This window comes from Ascaphus truei, chromosome 14, assembly GCF_040206685.1.
Source record: "Ascaphus truei isolate aAscTru1 chromosome 14, aAscTru1.hap1, whole genome shotgun sequence".
Classification (NCBI taxonomy): Eukaryota; Metazoa; Chordata; class Amphibia; order Anura; family Ascaphidae; genus Ascaphus; species Ascaphus truei.
In genome coordinates this window covers 14,348,550-14,369,972 of record NC_134496.1, presented here as the reverse complement: position 1 = coordinate 14,369,972, position 21,423 = coordinate 14,348,550, and the positions used below count along the sequence as shown (strand labels likewise).

General features: G+C 47.6%; 1 protein-coding gene across 4 annotated transcripts in view; it reads left to right on the top strand.

Annotated features, from left to right (window-relative positions):
• LOC142465634 (neurexin-2-like) overlaps nt 1-20,859 on the top strand; it is a 262,948-nt gene extending 242,089 nt beyond the window's left edge. Inside the window, exon 14 of one of the 4 annotated variants that reach the window (XM_075569754.1) lies at nt 20,474-20,859. In XM_075569754.1, the coding sequence (XP_075425869.1) occupies nt 20,474-20,742 (269 nt within the window). In that variant the 3' untranslated portion in view covers nt 20,743-20,859. The remainder of the gene's footprint in view (nt 1-20,473) is intronic. The other 3 variants (XM_075569752.1, XM_075569753.1, XM_075569755.1) reach the window with 3 other exon arrangements.
• The last annotated feature ends 564 nt before the right edge of the window (nt 20,860-21,423 follow it).

The window sequence follows — 21,423 nt, the reverse complement described above, 5'->3', positions numbered from 1 at the left end:
GAGGTTCGCAAATGCCATCGAGAGATGGAAGTCTCTCAGAATGAGGTTCACACTCTTCGCATAGAACTGAATGCCTCACACCAGGAGGTCAACAGTGTCAGGACAGAGGTGGACATATCCCAGAAAGAGGTTCATACTCTCCGCATAGCACTGGATGCCTCACACCAAGAGATCAGCAGTTGCCGCACAGAACTGGAAGTCTCTAAAAAGGAACTTCACAATCTCGCTGAGGAGCTGGACATCTTTCAAAAAACTAACCTCAGTCTTGGTATGGATCTTAAAGTCTTTCAGAAGGAGCTTCAGACCCTTAACCTAGAGATGAAAGTCTCACGCCAGGAGACCGGGAGTCTCAAAGCAGAAGTGCGTAGATGCAAGGATAGGGTGACCAGATTTTCAAAATGAAAAACCGGGACACATTAAAAAATTATTTATAAAACAAATTACATCACATGACGCACCCCGTTGCCATGACAACGAGACACTGACGTCAGGCAGTGACATGTTGCCATGACAATGTGGCATCACGTGATGCCTCGGCGCCATAATGCGTCCCGTTGTCATGTCAACTTGATGCTGCGTGACGTCACAGAGCGTCTCGTTATGGCAATGAGCATTACGTGACATCGCGCAGCCATGTTAACGGAATTTGGAGGAGAGGATACATCCAAAGGCAAGATAAATAAATAAATATATAATAAATAGATCTAAAAAAATGTTATCTCCACACAGAGCCACTGACCCACACACCCACTGACCCAACAGACACACAGAGCCACTGACCCACAGAGTCACTGACCTACACACAGAGAGCCACTGATCCACACACACAGAGCCACTGACCCACACACCCACACACACAGAGCCACTGACCCACACACACACACACAGAGCCACTGACCCACACACAGACACACACACATACAGAGCCACTGACCCCCCCCCCACACACACACACAGAGCCACTGATCCACACACACACACACCGAGCCACTGACCCACACACACACAGAGTCACTGACCCACACACACACACACACACAGAGCCACTGACACACACACACACACACACACACACACACACACACACACACACACACAGAGCCACTGACCCACACACACACACACAGAGCCACTGACCCCCCCCCCACACACACACACAAAGCCACTGACACACACACACACACACACACACAGAGCCACTGACCCACACAAACACACAGAGCCACTGACCCACACACACACACACACACAGAGCCACTGACCCACACACACACACAGAGCCACTGACCCACACACACACAGAGCCACTGACCCACACACACACACACATAGAGCCACACAGAGCCACTGACCCACACACACACACACACCACCAGTGACACAGTGACACACACAGAGCAAGTGAAACACAGAGCCACTCACAAACTCTCTCTCTGTGTCCTACCTGTCACTGTGGAGCATGGAGGGGGGGGGGGGGGGGGGAATTAACAGAATTTGGAGGAGAGGATACATCCAAAGGCAAGATAAATAAATAAATATATAATAAATAGATCTAAAAAAATGTTATCTCCACATAGAGCCACTGACCCACACACCCACTGACCCAACAGACACACAGAGCCAGTGACCCACAGAGTCACTGACCTACACACAGAGAGCCACTGATCCACACACACAGAGCCACTGACCCACACACCCACACACACAGAGCCACTGACCCACACTCACACACACAGAGCCACTGACCCACACACAGACACACACACACACACACACACACATACAGAGCCACTGACCCCCCCCCCCCCCCCCACACACACACACACAGAGCCACTAATCCACACACACACACACCGAGCCACTGACCCACACACACACAGAGTCACTGACCCACACACACACACAGAGCCACTGACACACACACACACACACACACACAGAGCCACTGACCCACACACACATACACACAGAGCCACACAGAGCCACTGACGCCCCCCCCCCACACATACACAGAGCCACTGACACACACACACACACACACACACACACACACACACACACAGAGCCACTTACCCACACAAACACACAGAGCCACTGACCCACACACACACACACAGAGCCACTGACCCACACACACACACAGAGCCACTGACCCACAGCGTCACTGACCTACACACAGAGAGCCACTGATCCACACACACGGAGCCACTGACCCACACACCCACACACACAGAGCCACTGACCCACACACACAGAGCCACTGACCCACACACAGACACACACACACACACATACAGAGCCACTGACCCCCCCCCCCCCACACACACAGAGCCACTAATCCACACACACACACACCGAGCCACTGACCCACACACACACAGAGTCACTGACCCACACACACACACACAGAGCCACTGACACACACACACACACACACAGAGCCACTGACCCACACACACATACACACAGAGCCACTGACGCCCCCCCCCCCCCCCACACACACACACACAGAGCCACTGACACACACACACACACACAGAGCCACTTACCCACACAAACACACAGAGCCACTGACCCACACACACACACACACAGAGCCACTGACCCACACACACACACAGAGCCACTGACCCACACACACACAGAGCCACTGACCCACACACACACACACACACAGAGCCACTGACCCACACACACACACACACACACATAGAGCCACACAGAGCCACTGACCCACACACACACACACACACACCACCAGTGACACAGTGACACACACAGAGCAAGTGAAAAACAGAGCCACTCACAAACTCTATCTCTGTGTCCTACCTGTCACTGTGGAGAATGGAGGGGGGGGGAAGCCATCTTGACTGGCAGCAGGCACCTCACTTACGGCTCTCACTGCTGAGGCTCCGCTGACACTAACCCCGCCCCCACCCTCTGTAGTCAGACCCTGCCCCCACCCTCTGCAGCTAACCCCGCTCCCACCCCCTGCAGTCAGACCGGCCTCCTCTCTGCCTGCATTCTGTGCTCTCTGCTGCCCCCCTGCTCTGATGGCCAAATCCGGAACAGCACAAAAAACGGGACATTTAAAAAAATGCGGGGCAGCCGGGACAGCCATTAAAAACCCGGGACAGCCATTAAAAAAACAGGACTGTCCCGGCTAAAACGGGACACCGGGTCACCCTATGCAAGGAGGACTACAAGGAGGCCCTGAATATTAGAGACTGCAAAAAGAGAAAATTTAAGACTGAAAGAAGAAAATTCTGATTTGACAGACCACGTCAATGAAAAGAATGAAAAGAATGAAAAGTTGCACGAGCTTGAAAAAATAAAGAAACTTTTGGAAGATGAAAAGTTTGAAGCAGAGCACCGACTGCAGAACCAACTGCAAGGTCTGCGTACGCACCTCCAGAATGCTGAGGAGAAGCAGCGAACTCTGCAGGAAGAAAATCTGCAGGCTGCTAAGGAAATACAAGTGCTGCAGGAACGTCTGATTACCCAGTGTGTCCCCGCAAAGCAGCATGAGAAACTGAAGGCTACCCTGACCATCACCAAAGCATCGCTAGAGGCCAAGCTTAGAGGCCAGGTGACTCGGTACAAGAGGGAGCACAAGAAGGTCCAGAAACTGAGACAAGTAGTTGCGACCCTAGCGAAGAAATTCACAGTGCTCCACAATATAATGAAAGATGCGTGGATCCAAACTCAGAGAAAGCACAGGGAAGAGATAAAGACCCTGGGAGGAGAATTGCAGGATGCACTCAAGAAACAGGGATCTGTTGCGGATGAGATACAGTACTACAAGAAAAGGTATTGACCCTGCCCAAGCGTCAGTATCCCACAGCAACTAAAACCCATGAAGACAAGGGTACAGTGAGAGCTGGGAACATCGCGCATCTGAAAAACAAGGTTGCAAAATTTGAACCACCTAAACAAGCACTAGCTAAACCTTCAGCCACCCAACAGGCAACAAAAAAAGGTATACATGCAGAATCAAAACCAGAAGAATCCTTAGCTGATGAAGCTGAAAAGATAGGATGTTCTCTAGAAGTGGATGTGGAATTGCAACTCAATCCCAAAGAAGCTGAACTAGCAACTCCATTGAGTGGAAAAAGTGCAGAGAGACAGCTTCAAGAGCGGAAAACTCAAAGGGCTATTCTTAAACTCTCTGCAACTGTCGCCATACAGTCTGCCTACAAAAAGAGGAGCGCCCGACACAGGGGAAATCTCATGACCACGCACTCAGTAAAAAGACTATACTTGGATAAAGTCCTCCTCGAGCGACAGAGGAGTGCTGATCTCAAGCACCTCCGGGAGGAGACACGAATAAACTGGAGAAAGGGCTCCAATCCCAGCGGGACTGAGGGTTCTCTTCCTCCATCCACTCTCATTCGAGTCACAGAGATATCTCGAATAAGAGTGGAAGGATGGGCCATGGTAAGCCCGAGCTTCCCACAAACAGGGGAGGTATGTAACAGGGACTTATCGCTGTTAAAGCAACTTGCCTCTAATCCAGCACTGTGCTGGTTAATTGCTGATGTGCAATTAAACAACTCCACCTGGCTGATTAGAGCTCTCTCACAAATAGCCTGTTATGAGACAGGAAATTCCTGAGCTCACAATTGGAGCTGACCCAGGAAAGACTCTATATATCCCCCTCATAAACTATCCCCCCTCATAAACTATCCCCCCTCATAAACTATAGCACCTCATAAACTATACCCCCTCATAAACTATACCACCTCATAAACTATCCCCCCTCATAAACTATCCCCCCTCATAAACTATCCCCCCTCATAAACTATAGCACCTCATAAACTATACCCCCTAATAAACTATACCCCCTCATATAATATACACCCTCATATAATATACCCCCTCATAAACTATAGCACTTCATAAACTATACCCCTCATAAACTATATCCCCTCATAAACTATACCCCCTCATAAACGATACCCCCACATAAACTTTAGCTCCTTATAAACTATACCACTTCATAAACTATATCCCCTCATAAACTATACCCCCTCATAAACTATACCCCATCATAAACTATACCCCCTCATAAACTATACCCCCTCATATAATATACCCCCTCATATAATATACTCCCTCATAAACTATACCCCCTCATAAACTATAAACTATACCCCTCAAAAACTATAGCAAATTATAAACTACACCCCCTCATAAACTATAGAACTCCATAAACTATACCCCTCATAAACTACACCCCCTCATAAACTATAGCACTTCATAAACTATACCCCTCATAAACTATATCCCCTCATAAACTATACCCCCTCATAAACGATACTCCCTCATAAACTTTAGCTCCTTATAAACTATACCCCCTCATAAACTATACCCCCTCATAAACTATACCCCCTCATAAACTATACCCGCTCATAAACTATACCCCCTCATAAACTATACCCCCTCATAAACTATAGCACTTCATAAACTATATCTCCTCATAAACTATACCCCCTCATAAACTATACCACCTCATAAACTTTAGCACCTTATAAACTATACCCCCTCATAAACTATACCCCCTCATATAATATACCCACTCATAATATACCTCCTCATAAACTATAGCACATTATAAACTATACCCTCTCATAAACTATACCCCCTCATAAACTATACCCCCTCATAAACTATACCCCCTCATATAATATACCCCCTCATATAATATACTCCCTCATAAACTATACCCTCTCATAAACTATACCCGCTCATAAACTATACCCCCTCATAAACTATACCCCCTCATAAACTATAGCACTTCATAAACTATATCCCCTCATAAACTATATCCCCTCATAAACTATATCCCCTCATAAACTATATCCCCTCATAAACTATATCCCCTCATAAACTATGGCACCTAATAAACTATAGCACTTCATAAACTATATCCCCTCATAAACTATCACCCCTCATAAACTATATCCCCTCATAAACTATATCCCATCATAAACTATATCCCATCATAAACTATAGCACCTTATAAACTATACCACTTCATAAACTACTGTATATCCCCTCATAAACTATACCCCCTCATAAACTATACCCCGTCGACCGACACAGGGGAAATCTCATGACCACGCACTCGGTAAAAAGACTATACTTGGAAAAAGTCCTACTCGAGCGACTGAGGAGTGCTGATCTCAATCACCTCCGGGAGGAGACACGAATAAACTGGAGAAAGGGCTCCAATCCCAGCGGGACTGAGGGTTCTCTTCCTCCATCCACTCTCATTCAAGTCACAGAGATATCTCGAATAAGAGTGGAAGGATGGGCCATGGTAAGCCCGAGCTTCCCACAAACAGGGGAGGTATGTAACAGGGACTTATCGCTGTTGAAGCAACTTGCCTCTAATCCAGCACTGTGCTGGTTAATTGCTGGTGTGCAATTAACCAACTCCACCTGGCTGATTAGAGCTCTCTCACAAATAGCCTGTTATGAGACAGGAAATTCCTGAGTTCACAATTGGAGCTGACCCATGAAAGACTCTATATATCCCCCTCATAAAGTATCCCCCCTCATAAACTATAGCACCTCATAAACTATACACCCTCATAAACTATCCCCCCTCATAAACTATCCCCCCCCCCATAAACTATCCCCCCTCATAAACTATAGCACCTCATAAACTATACCCCCTCATAAACTATCCCCCCTCATAAACTATAGCACCTCATAAACTATACCCCCTCATAAACTATACCCCCTCATAAACTATACCCCCTTATAAACTATACCACCTCATAAACTATACCCCCTCATAAACTATACCACCTCATAAACTGTACCCCCTCATATAATATACCCTCATAAACTATACCACCTCATAAAATATACCCCCTCATAAACTATACCCCCTCATAAACTATACCCCCTCATAAACTATAGCACTTCATAAACTATACTGTATCTCCTCATAAACTATATCCCCTCATAAACTATATCCCCTCATAAACTATATCCCCTCATAAACTATAGCACCTAATAAACTATACCCCCTCATAAACTATACCACCTCATAAACTTTAGCACCTTATAAACTATACCCCCTCATAAACTATACCCCCTCATATAATATACCCACTCATAATATACCCCCTCATAAACTATAGCACATTATAAACTATACCCTCTCATAAACTATACCCCCTCATAAACTATACCCCCTCATAAACTATACCCCCTCATAAACTATACCCCCTCATATAATATACCCCCTCATATAATATACTCCCTCATAAACTATACCCTCTCATAAACTATACCCGCTCATAAACTATACCCCCTCATAAACTATACCCCCTCATAAACTATAGCACTTCATAAACTATATCCCCTCATAAACTATATCCCCTCATAAACTATATCCCCTCATAAACTATATCCCCTCATAAACTATGGCACCTAATAAACTATAGCACTTCATAAACTATATCCCCTCATAAACTATCACCCCTCATAAACTATATCCCCTCATAAACTATATCCCATCATAAACTATATCCCATCATAAACTATAGCACCTTATAAACTATACCACTTCATAAACTACTGTATATCCCCTCATAAACTATACCCCCTCATAAACTATACCCCGTCGACCGACACAGGGGAAATCTCATGACCACGCACTCAGTAAAAAGACTATACTTGGAAAAAGTCCTCCTCGAGCGACTGAGGAGTGCTGATCTCAATCACCTCCGGGAGGAGACACGAATAAACTGGAGAAAGGGCTCCAATCCCAGCGGGACTGAGGGTTCTCTTCCTCCATCCACTCTCATTCAAGTCACAGAGATATCTCGAATAAGAGTGGAAGGATGGGCCATGATAAGCCCGAGCTTCCCACAAACAGGGGAGGTATGTAACAGGGACTTATCGCTGTTGAAGCAACTTGCCTCTAATCCAGCACTGTGCTGGTTAATTGCTGGTGTGCAATTAACCAACTCCACCTGGCTGATTAGAGCTCTCTCACAAATAGCCTGTTATGAGACAGGAAATTCCTGAGTTCACAATTGGAGCTGACCCAGGAAAGACTCTATATATCCCCCTCATAAACTATCCCCCCTCATAAACTATAGCACCTCATAAACTATACCCCCTCATAAACTATCCCCCCTCATAAACTATCCCCCCTCATAAACTATAGCACCTCATAAACTATACCCCCTCATAAACTATCCCCCCTCATAAACTATAGCACCTCATAAACTATACCCCCTCATAAACTATACCCCCTCATAAACTATACCCCCTCATAAACTATACCACCTCATAAACTATACCACCTCATAAACTATACCACCTCATAAACTGTACCCCCTCATATAATATACCCTCATAAACTATACCACCTCATAAACTATACCCCCTCATAAACTATACCCCCTCATAAACTATACCACCTCATAAACTTTAGCACCTTATAAACTATACCCCCTCATAAACTATACCACCTCATAAACTTTAGCACCTTATAAACTATCCCCCCTCATAAACTATCCCCCCTCATAAACTATCCCCCTCATAAACTATCCCCCCTCATAAACTATCCCCCCTCATAAACTATCCCCCCTCATAAACTATAGCACCTCATAAACCATCCCCCTCATAAACTATCCCCCCTCATAAACTATCCCCCCTCATAAACTATACCCCCTCATAAACTATACCCCCTCATAAACTATACCACCTCATAAACTATCCCCCCTCATAAACTATCCCCCCTCATAAACTATAGCACCTCATAAACTATACCCCCTCATAAACTATACCACCTCATAAACTATCCCCCCTCATAAACTATCCCCCCTCATAAACTATCCCCCCTCATAAACTATAGCACCTCATAAACTATACCCCCTCATAAACTATACCCCCTCATAAACTATACCCCCTCATAAACTATACCCCCTCATAAACTATACCACCTCATAAACTGTACCCCCTCATATAATATACCCTCATAAACTATACCACCTCATAAACTATACCCCCTCATAAACTATACCCCCTCATAAACTATACCACCTCATAAACTTTAGCACCTTATAAACTATACCCCCTCATAAACTATACCACCTCATAAACTATCCCCCCTCATAAACTATACCACCTCATAAACAGTACCCCCTCATATAATATACCCTCATAAACTATACCACCTCATAAACTATACCCCCTCATAAACTATACCCCCTCATAAACTATACCACCTCATAAATTATAGCACCTCATAAACTATACCCCCTCATAAACTATACCACCTCATAAACTATACCCCCTCATATAATATACCCCCTCATATAATATACTCCCTCATAAACTATACCCTCTCATAAACTATACCCGCTCATAAACTATACCCCCTCATAAACTATACCCCCTCATAAACTATAGCACTTCATAAACTATATCCCCTCATAAACTATATCCCCTCATAAACTATATCCCCTCATAAACTATATCCCCTCATAAACTATATCCCCTCATAAACTATGGCACCTAATAAACTATAGCACTTCATAAACTATATCCCCTCATAAACTATCACCCCTCATAAACTATATCCCCTCATAAACTATACCCCCTCCTAAACTATACCCCCTCGCCCGACACAGGGGAAATCTCATGACCACGCACTCAATAAAAAGACTATACTTGGAAAAAGTCCTCCTCGAGCGACTGAGGAGTGCTGATCTCAATCACCTCCGGGAGGAGACACGAATAAACTGGAGAAAGGGCTCCAATCCCAGCGGGACAGAGGGTTCTCTTCCTCCATCCACTCTCATTCAAGTCACAGAGATATCTCGAATAAGAGTGGAAGGATGGGCCATGGTAAGCCCGAGCTTCCCACAAACAGGGGAGGTATGTAACAGGGACTTATCGCTGTTAAAGCAACTTGCCTCTAATCCAGCACTGTGCTGGTTAATTGCTGGTGTGCAGTTAACCAACTCCACCTGGCTGATTAGAGCTGTCTCAGAAATAGCCTGTTATGAGACAGGAAATTCCTGAGCTCACAATTGGAGCTGACCCAGGAAAGACTCTATATATCCCCCTCATAAACTATCCCCCCTCATAAACTATCCCCCCTCATAAACTATAGCACCTCATAAACTATACCCCCTCATAAACTATCCCCCCTCATAAACTATCCCCCCTCATAAAATATCCCCCCTCATAAACTATACCCCCTCATAAACTATACCACCTCATAATCTATACCCCCTCATAAACTATACCACCTCATAAACTATACCCACTCATAAATTATAACCCCTCATAAACTATACCACCTCATAAACTTTAGCACCTTATAAACTATACCCCCTCATAAACTATCCCCCCTCATAAACTATCCCCCCTCATAAACTATAGCACCTCATAAACTATACCCCCTCATAAACTATACCACCTCATAAACTATCCCCCCTCATAAACTATCCCCCCTCATAAACTATCCCCCCTCATAAACTATAGCTCTTCATAAACTATACCCCTCATAAACTATATCCCCTCATAAACTATAGCACTTCATAAACTATACCCCTCATAAACTATACCCCCTCATAAACTATACCCCCTCATAAACTATACCCCCTCATAAACTATACCCCCTCATATAATATACCCCCTCATAAACTTTAGCTCCTTATAAACTATACCACTTCATAAACTATATCCCCTCATAAACTATACCCTCTCATAAACTATACCCCCTCATAAACTGTACCCCCTCATAAACTATACCCCCTCATATAATATACCCCCTCATATAATATACTCCCTCATAAACTATACCCCCTCAAAAACTATAGCACATTATAAACTACACCCGCTCATAAACTATACCTCCTCATAAACTATACCCCCTCATAAACTATACCCCCTCATAAACTATAGCACTTCATAAACTATATCCGCTCATAAACTATATCCCCTCATAAACTATACCCCCTCACAAACTATACCCCCTCATAAACTATAGCACCTAATAAACTATAGCACTTCATAAACTATATCCCCTCATAAACTATCACCCCTCATAAACTATATCCCCTCATAAACTATATCCCCTCATAAACTATATCCCATCATAAACTATACCACCTAATAAACTATAGCACCTTATAAACTATACCACTTCATAAACTACTGTATATCCCCTCATAAACTATCCCCCCTCATAAACTTTAGCTCCTTATAAACTATACCCCCTCATAAACTATACCCCCTCATATAATATACCCCTTCATAAACTATACCCCCTCATAAACTATACCCCTCAAAAACTATAGCACATTATAAACTATACCCCCTCATAAACTGTACCCCCTCATAAACTATATCCCCTCATAAACTATATCCCCTCATAAACTATATCCCCTCATAAACTATACCCCCTCATAAACTATACCCCTCATAAACTATACACCTCATAGGTTATGCGGTGCTGTAGTTTATGAGGTGATATATTCTATAAAAATTTAAAAAGCTGTTTAGACGCGGTTTGGACATGCAAGAAGGGCTTACAACATAGCAAAGCACGCCGATCCGCTTCTAAAGAGGCCGTTTGTCACACTTCGAAGATACTAGAATAGGCCGCACTGTTTGTGACTGAAACGGTGATCATTTTGTGAATAAAATTACTTTTATTGTTCTGTGTAGAGCCCAGACTCCTCTACAATATATCTCCCACATTCTCTCTCTCTCTCTCTCTCTCTCTCTCTCTCTCTCTCTCTCTCTCTCTCTCTCTCTCTCACACACACACACACATTCTCTCTCCCATTCTCTCTCTCTCTCACACACACATTCTCTCTCACGCACACATTCTCTCTCACACACATTTTCTCTCTCTCACACACATTCTCTCTCCCATTCTCTCTTTCTCACACACATTCTCTCTCACCCTTTCTCTCTCTCACACACACACACACACACACACACACACACACACACACACACACACACACACACACACACACACACACACACACACACACACACACACACACACACACACACACACACACACATTCTCTCTCTCTCACACACACATTCACACATTCACACATTCTCTCACTGTCTCCACACACATTCTCTCTCTCTCTCTCCACACACATTCTTTCTCTGTCTCACAATTTCTCTTACACACACACACACACACACACACACACACACACACACACACACACACACACACACACACACACACACACACACACACACACACACACACACACACACACACACACACACACACACACACAAATTCTCTCTCTCTCACACACACACACACACACATTCACACATTCTCTCACTGTCTCCACACACATTCTCTCTCTCTCCACACACATTCTTTCTCTGTCTCACAATTTCTCTTACACACACACACACACACACACACACACACACACACACACACACACACACACACACACACACACACACACACACACACACACACACACACACACACACACACACACACACACATTCTCTCTTTCTATCACTCACACACATTACTTTTTTCTCCCTCTCTCTCATACATTGTCTCTCTCTTTAATATGATCTCTGTCCCTCTCTCTCTGTCTCTCTCACACACATTCTCTTTCTCACATGATCTCTTCCCTGCTACTACCTGTATCTACACATATGTGAGTGCCTGGTTTTCTGCACTGATATATACACACACACACACACTATCTTTTTATACACAGATTGTCTCTTACAAACAGAGAGTGTCTCTTATATGTAGAGTTGGTCTCTTTTACACATAGGGGGATAGTCTGGTAGCTGTAACTTGTGTACATGCATTGGGTAAAGAGCCCTGTACAATCCGTGCGGAAACGGCTTTATTAGACGCGGTTTCACTCCGGTGCCGCCAATCCGATTAGTTTGTCCAAAAAGCCACCAAAGCGCTTCTCTTATAATGACAATTGGAATTCTCGTAGCTCGGTTATCAAACCCGCGTACAATGTGTCTCCTTCAGAGTCCGGCACACGGGTTATGCTGAGAGGAAGGAAATCCCACAAATCAGACCGGGGAAGGAGTTAGCAACTCTGGTCACTCCGCGTCTTTCGCACGTGCAGTCCGGGCGGTTTGGCTGTTACACCGGGCGGTTTGGCTGTTACACCGGGCGGTTTGGCTATTACACCGGGCGGTTTGGCTGTTACACCGGGTGGTTTGGCAGTTACACCGGGCGGTTTGGCTGTTACACCGGGCGGTTTGGCTGTTACACCGGGCGGTTTGGCAGTTACACCGGGCGGTTTGGCTGTTACACCGGGCAGATTGGCTGTTACACCGGGCGGTTTGGCTGTTACACCAGGCGGTTTGGCTGTTACACCGAGCGGTTTGGCTGTTACACCGAGCGGTTTGGCTGTTACACCGGGCGGTTTGGCTGATATACTGGGTGGATTGTTATATCGAGCGGTTTGGCGGTTACACCGGGCGGTTTGGCTGATATACCGGGTGGTTTGGCTGTTATACCGGGCGGTTTGGCTGATATACTGGGTGGATTGTTATACCGAGCGGTTTGGCTGTTGTACCGGGTGGTTTGGCTGATATACCGGGCGGTTTGGTGGTTATACCGGGCGGTTTGGCTGTTACACCGGGCAGTTTGGCTGTTACAACGGGCGGATTGGCTGTTATACCGGGCGGTTTGGCTGTTACACCGGGCGGTTTGGCTGTTACACCGGGCGGTTTGGCTGTTGCACCGGGCGGGTTGGCTGTTACACCGGGCAGTTTGGCTGAGATACTGGGTGGATTGTTATACCGGGCGGTTTGGCTGTTACACCGGGCGGTTTGGCTGTTATACCGGGCGGTTTGGCTGATATACTGGGTGGATTGTTATACCGAGCGGTTTGGCTGTTATACCGGGCGGTTTGGCTGTTACACCGGGCGGTTTGGCTGTTACACTGGGCGGTTTGGCTGATATACAGGGTGAATTGTTATACCGAGCGGTTTGGCTGTTATACCGGGCGGTTTGGCTGTTACACCGGGCGGTTTGGCTGTTACACCGGGCGGTTTGGCTGATATACTGTGTGGATTGTTATACCGAGCGGTTATACCGGACGGTTTGGTGGTTACACCAGGCAGTTTGGCTGTTACAACGGGCGGATTGACTGTTATACCGGGCGGTTTGGCTGTTACACCGGGCGGTTTGGCTGTTGCACCGGGCGGGTTGGCTTTTACACCGGGCAGTTTGGCTGATATACTGGGTGGATTGTTATACCGAGCGGTTTGGCTGTTACACCGGGCGGTTTGGCTGTTACACCGGGCGGTTTGGCTGTTACACCTGGCGGTTTGGCTGATATACTGGGTGGATTTTTATACCGAGCGGTTATACCGGGCGGTTTGGTGGTTACACCCGGCAGTTTGGCTGTTACAACGGGCGGATTGACTGTTATACCGGGCGGTTTGGCAGTTACACCGGGCGGTTTGGCTGTTACACCGGGCGGTTTGGCTGTTGCACCGGGCGGTTTGGCTGTTGCACCGGGCGGTTTGGCTGTTACACCGGGCGGTTTGGCTGATATACTGGGTGGATTGTTATACCGAGCGGTTTGGCGGTTACACCGGGCGGTTTGGCTGATATACCGGGCGGTTTGGTGGTTATACCGGGCGGTTTCGCTGTTACAACATGCAGTTTGTCTGTTACACTGGGCGGTTTGGCTGTTACACCGGGCGGGTTGGCTGTTACACCGGGCGGTTTGGCTGTTACACCAGGCGGATTGGCTGTTACACCGGGCGGTTTGGCTCTTACACCGGGCGGATTGGCTGTTATACCGGGCGGATTGGCTGTTACACCGGGCGGATTGGCTGTTACACCGGGCGGTTTGGCTGTTACACCGGGCAGTTTGGCTGTTACACCGGGCGGTTTGGCTAATATACTGGGTGGATTGTTATACCGAGCGGTTTGGCGGTTACACCGGGCGGTTTGGCTGATATACTGGGCGGTTTGGCTGTTATACCGGGCAATTTGGCTGTTATACCGGGCGGTTTGGCTGTTATACCGGGCGGTTTGGCTGTTATACCGGGCGGTTTGGATGTTATACCAGGCGGTTTGGCTGTTACACCGGGCGGATTGGCTGTTACACCGGGCGGATTGGCTGTTACTCTGGGCGGATTGGCTGTTACACCGGGCGGTTTGGCTGTTACACCGGGCGGTTTGGCTGTTACACCGGGCGGTTTGGCGGTTACACCGGGCGGTTTGCCTGTTACACCGGGCAGTTTGGCTGTTACACCGCGCGGTTTGGCTGTTACACCGGGCGGTTTGGCTGTTACACCGGGCGGTTTGGCTGATATACTTGGTGGATTGTTATACCGAGCGGTTTGGCCATTATACCGGGCAGTTTGGCTGATATACCGGGCGGTTTGGTGGTTATACTGGGCGGTTTGGCTGTTACACTGGGCAGTTTGGCTGTTACAACGGGCGGATTGGCTGTTATACCGGGCGGTTTGGCTGTTACACTGGGCGGTTTGGCTGTTACACCGGGCGGTTTGGCTGTTACACCGGGCGGTTTGGCTGTTACACCGGGCGGTTTGGCTGATATACTGGGTGGATTGTTATACCGAGTGGTTTGGCTGTTATACCGGGCGGTTTGGCTGATATACCGGGCGGTTTGGTGGTTATACCGGGCGGTTTGGCTGTTACACCAGGCAGTTTGTCTGTTACACCGGGCGGTTTGGCTGTTACACCGGGCGGTTTGGCTGTTACACCGGACGAATTGGCTGTTACACCGGGCGGATTGGCTGTTACACCGGGCGGATTGGCTGTTACACCGGGCGGATTCGCTGTTACACCGGGCAGTTTGGCTGTTACACCGCGCGGTTTGGCTGTTACACCGGGCGGTTTGGCTGTTACACCGGGCGGTTTGGCTGATATACTTGGTGGATTGTTATACCGAGCGGTTTGGCTGTTATACCGGGCAGTTTGGCTGATATACCGGGCGGTTTGGTGGTTATACTGGGCGGTTTGGCTGTTACACCAGGCAGTTTGTCTGTTACACCGGGCGGTTTGGCTGTTACACCGGGCGGTTTGGCTGTTACACCGGACGAATTGGCTGTTACACCGGGCGGATTGGCTGTTACACCGGGCGGATTGGCTGTTACACCGGGCGGATTGGCTGTTACACCGGGCGGTTTGCCTGTTACACCGGGCGGTTTGGCTGTTACACCAGGCGGTTTGGCTGATATACTGGGTGGATTGTTATACCGAGCGGTTTGGCGGTTACACCGGGCGGTTTGGCTGATATACCGGGCGGTTTGGCTGGTATACCGGGCAATTTGGCTGTTATACCGGGCGGTTTGGCTGTTATACCGGGCGGTTTGGCTGTTATACCGGGCGGTTTGGATGTTATACCAAGCGGTTTGGCTGTTACACTGGGCGGATTGGCTGTTACACCGGGCGGATTGGCTGTTACACTGGGCGGATTGGCTGTTACACCGGGTGGTTTGGCTGTTACACCGGGCGGTTTTTTCTGTTACACCGGGCGGTTTGGCGGTTACACCGGGCGGTTTGGCTGTTACACCGGCGGTTTGGCTGTTACACCGGGTGGTTTGGCTGTTACACCGGGCGGTTTGGCTGTTACACCGGGCGGTTTGGCTGATATACTTGGTGGATTGTTATACCGAGCGGTTTGGCTGTTATACCGGGCGGTTTGGCTGATATACCGGGTGGTTTGGCTGATATACCGGGTGGTGTGGCGGTTATACCGGGCGGTTTGGCGGTTATACCGGGCGGTTTGGCTGTTACACCGGGCGGATTGGCTGTTACACCGGGCGGATTGGCTATTACACCGGGCGGATTGGCTATTACACCGGGCGGTTTGGCTGTTACACCGGGCGGTTTGGCTGTTGCACCGGGCGGATTGGCTGTTAGACCGGGCGGATTGACTGTTAGACCGGGCGGATTGACTGTTACACCGGGCGGATTGGCTGTTACACCGGGCAGATTGGCTGTTACACCGGGCGGATTGGCTGTTATACCGGGCAGATTGGCTGTTACACCGGGCGGATTGGCTGTTACACCAGGCGGATTGGCTGTTACACCGGGCTGATTGGCTGTTATACCGGGCGGATTGGCTGTTACACCGGGCGGTTTGTCCGTTACTTATTTATTTATAAAATATTTTACCAAGAAGTAATACATTGAGAGTTACCTCTCGTTTTCAAGTATGTCCTGGTCACAGAGTTAAGAAAAATAATACATGGTTACAAATACAGTTACATAAATAAACAGGGTATACATTATATACAAGACATTGCGTGCACAGTTAGAGATAATACATATTATAGGCTTATGTAACAGTTACAGACCACATTAAAGTGTGAGACAGCCTTAGATTTGAAAGAACTTAAACTGGTGGTGGATGTGAGAGTCTCTGTTAGGTTGTTCCAGTTTTGGGGTGCACGGTAAGAGAAGGAGGAACGGCCGGATACTTTGTTGAACCTTGGGACCATGAAGAGTCTTTTGGAGTCTGATCTCAGGTGATAGGTGCTGCATGTGGTGGGGGTGAGGAGCTTGTTCAGGTAGCTGGGTAGCTTGCCCATAAAGAATTTGAAGGCAAGACAGGAAAAGTGAACTTTGCGCCTAGACTCGAGTGATGACCAATCTAGTTCTTTGATGAGCATTTCGCAGTGATGTGTGTTATAGTTGCATTGGAGAACTAAACGACAAATTGAGTTGTAGAGGGTGTTAAGTTTGCTAAGGTGGGTTTGAGGTGCCGAGCTGTATACTATGTCTCCATAGTCAATAATTGGTATTAGCATCTGCTGTGCGATACGTTTTCTGACCAGGAGACTTAGGGAGGATTTGTTCCTGTAAAGTACCCCTAGTTTGGCATAGGTCTTGGTTGTCAGGGGATTAATGTGCATCCCGAATGTTAAGTGGGAGTCAAACCATATGCCCAGGTATTTAAAACTAGTGATAGGAGTTAGGCTGGTGGTAGGCGGACGCTCTCAGAGGTATGCAAGGGAGACTGGTTATGGTGAAATTAAATAAAGCTTTTATTGCGCCTGTTTCCTTAACATCAGGAAACCATCCAAACAAAGGGGTAAACAAAGCTTCTGTTCACTTGGGAGTATTTCTAGTGAAATACTATGCATCCACAACTCCCTTTAGATTAACATGTCTCCCAGCCCCAAACATATAGCATGAAATGAACAGATATAAAAAGTCTTATAAATGAAAGTCTTATCTGTTTGTAGTGGTTTGGAGGGAAAATCTTCTCTGTCCCTTGTTGCTCCCTTTTTCTCAGGGTTTGTCAGCATTCAGGTTTAGAAGTTTCCCCTGTGTCTTGAAAGCAGCTCTGCTGTTTTCTTCTGGCAGGGCTCAAGACTGTTTGTCTCCAAGTTCAGCTCAGGTGTGAGCTAAGGAGTCTCACTTCCTGTCTCAAAAGACAGGCTTTTCTAAGCAATCTAATCAGGCAGGTGGTGTTTGTTAATTGACTACCAGCAGTTAACCACCACACTGCTGGATTAGAGGCACATTACCTAAACAGGGATAACTCTCCTGTTACACTGGTGTTAGCGTTGGTTCTGATCTGGAGCTCAGTCGCTGGAAGCTTTAAAAATTTAGTCTTGGTCCCAAATACCATTGTTACAGTCTTGTCAGTGTTTAAAAACAGTTTGTTTTGGGAAATCCAGTTTTCAAGTCTGAAAAAGTCAGACTGAAGTATGTATTGAAGGTCAGAGAGGCTATGGCTGTGTGCATATAGGATTGTGTCATCTGCATACATGTGTATTGAGGCTTCCTGACAAGCTGTGGGAAGATCATTGATGAACACTGAGAAGAGTAGGGGCCCCAGAACAGAGCCTTGCGGGACACCACAGGTGATATCCAAGGGGTTTGGATTTAGAGCCAGAGATGGACACATGTTGGGATCTACCTGATAGGTAGGACTGAAACCAGTTTAAAGCAAGCTTCCCTATTCCAGAGCTCTGGAGTTTGTTATGCAGGATAGCATGATCGACTGTGTCAAAAGCCTTTGCAAAATCTAGGAATACTGCACCAGTGAGTTGACCCCGTTACACCGCTCGGTTTGTCCGTTACACCGGGCGGTTTGTCCGTTACACTGGGCGGTTTGTCCGTTACACCGGGCGGTTTATCCGTTACAACGGGCGGATTGGCTGTTACACCGGGCGGTTTGGCTGTTATACCGGGCGGATTGGCTGTTACACCGGATGGATTGGCTGTTACACCGGGCGGATTGGCTGTTACACCGGGCGGATTGGCTGTTACACTGGGGGGATTGGCTGTTATACCGGATGGATTGGCTGTTATACTGTGCGGTTTGTCCGTTACACCGGGCGGATTGGCTGTTACACCGGGCGGATTGGCTCTTACACCGGGCGGATTGGCTGTTATACCGGGCGGATTGGCTGTTATACCGGGCGGATTGGCTGTTATACCGGGCGGATTGGCTGTTATACCGGGCGGATTGGCTGTTATACCGGGCGGATTGGCTGTTATACCGGGCGGATTGGCTGTTATACCGGGCGGATTGGCTGTTACACCGGGCGGATTGGCTGTTATACCGGGCGGATTGGCTGTTATACCGGGCGGATTGGCTGTTATACCGGGCGGATTGGCTGTTATACTGTGCGGTTTGTCCGTTACACCGGGCGGATTGTCACTTTTTATAAAAGCGGTTTAGAAGATGCGATTTTCAATGCAGATTTTGGCTTGTTTTGATCCGCTACTAATGACAAAGACAAACTCGCAGTTCGAAAATATACCCCAAAGACTGTCTTGATGACTGTGGGCAGTCTAACATGTCACTCTTATACACAGAGACTGTCTCTCATTCATGCAGCATGAATGAGAATGTCCCCCCCCCCCCCCTCTGGCTTTCTCTCCCTCTCACGCTCTGCCCCTCTCCCTCTCTCTCCCTCTCTCTCTGCCTCTCCCCCCCCCTCCCTCTGCCTCTCTCTCTCTGCCTCTCTCTCTCTCTCTCTCTCTGCCTCTCCCTATCTCTCTGTCTCTCTCTCTCTTCCTCTGCCTCTCTCTCTTCCCCAGCCTCTCTCTCCCTCCCTCTGCCTCTCTCCCTCCCTCTGCCTCTCTCCCTCCCTCTGCCTCTCTCTCCCTCCCTCTGCCTCTCTCCCTCCCTCTGCCTCTCTCTCCCTCCCTCTGCCTCTCTCCCTCTGCCTCTCTCTCCCTCTCTCTTCCTCTCCCTCTGCCTCTCTCTTCCCCTGCCTCTCTCTCCCTCCCCCTGCCTCTCTCTCCCTCTGCCTCTCTCTCCCTCTGCCTCTCTCTGCCTCTCTCTCCCTCTGCCTCTCTCTCCCTCTGCCTCTCTCTCCCTCTGCCTCTCTCTGCCTCTCTCTCCCTCTGCCTCTCTCTTCCTCTGCCTCTCTCTCCCTCTGCCTCTCTCTCTCTGCCTCTCTCTCCCTCTCTCTCCCTTTGCCTCTCCCTCACTCTCGCTGTGTTCTTCCCTAGGTGAGCTGTATATCGGAGGCCTCCCCAGAACAATGTATGCCGCTCTCCCTAAACTCGTGGCGTCTCGTGACGGGTTCCAGGGCTGTCTCGCCTCCGTGGATCTCAACGGCCGTCTCCCAGACCTCCTGACCGACGCTCTCCACCGAGTGGGACCTGTTGAGAGGGGCTGTGATGGTGAGAGAGAGTGCAGGGCCAAGAGAGCGCTGTGTACTGGTACCGGCAGTCTAAGATTGCAGAAAAAGGGCACTGTGTATTGGAGTAACCAATGAGAGTGCAGCAAAAGAGCGCTGTGTGATGGGGTAACCAATTAGAGTGCTGGTCAAGAGCATAGGAGGAAAGATTTCAGGGAAGAGAGCATTGTGTATTTGAGTAACAAATAAGATTGCTGGCTAAAATATTACTGCAGTAAGAGTGCTGTGTGTATATGACTGCAGTAAGAGTGCTGTGTGTATATGACTGCAGTAAGAGTGCTGTATGTATATATGACTGCAGTAAGAGTGCTGTGTGTATATATGACTGCAGTAAGAGTGCTGTGTGTATATGACTGCAGTAAGAGTGCTGTGTGTATATAACTGCAGTAAGAGTGCTGTGTGTACTGTATATGACTGCAGTAAGAGTGCTGTGTGTATATGACTGCAGTAAGAGTGCTGTGTATATAACTGCAGTAAGAGTGCTGTGTGTGTATATGACTGCAGTAAGAGTGCTGTGTGTATATAACTGCAGTAAGAGTGCTGTGTGTATATAACTGCAGTAAGAGTGCTGTGTATATATGACTGCAGTAAGAGTGCTGTGTGTATATGTGACTGCAGTAAGAGTGCTGTGTGTATATGTGACTGCAGTAAGAGTGCTGTGTGTATATGTGACTGCAGTAAGAGTGCTGTGTGTATATGACTGCAGTAAGAGTGCTGTGTATATATGATTGCAGTAAGAGTGCTGTGTGTATATGACTG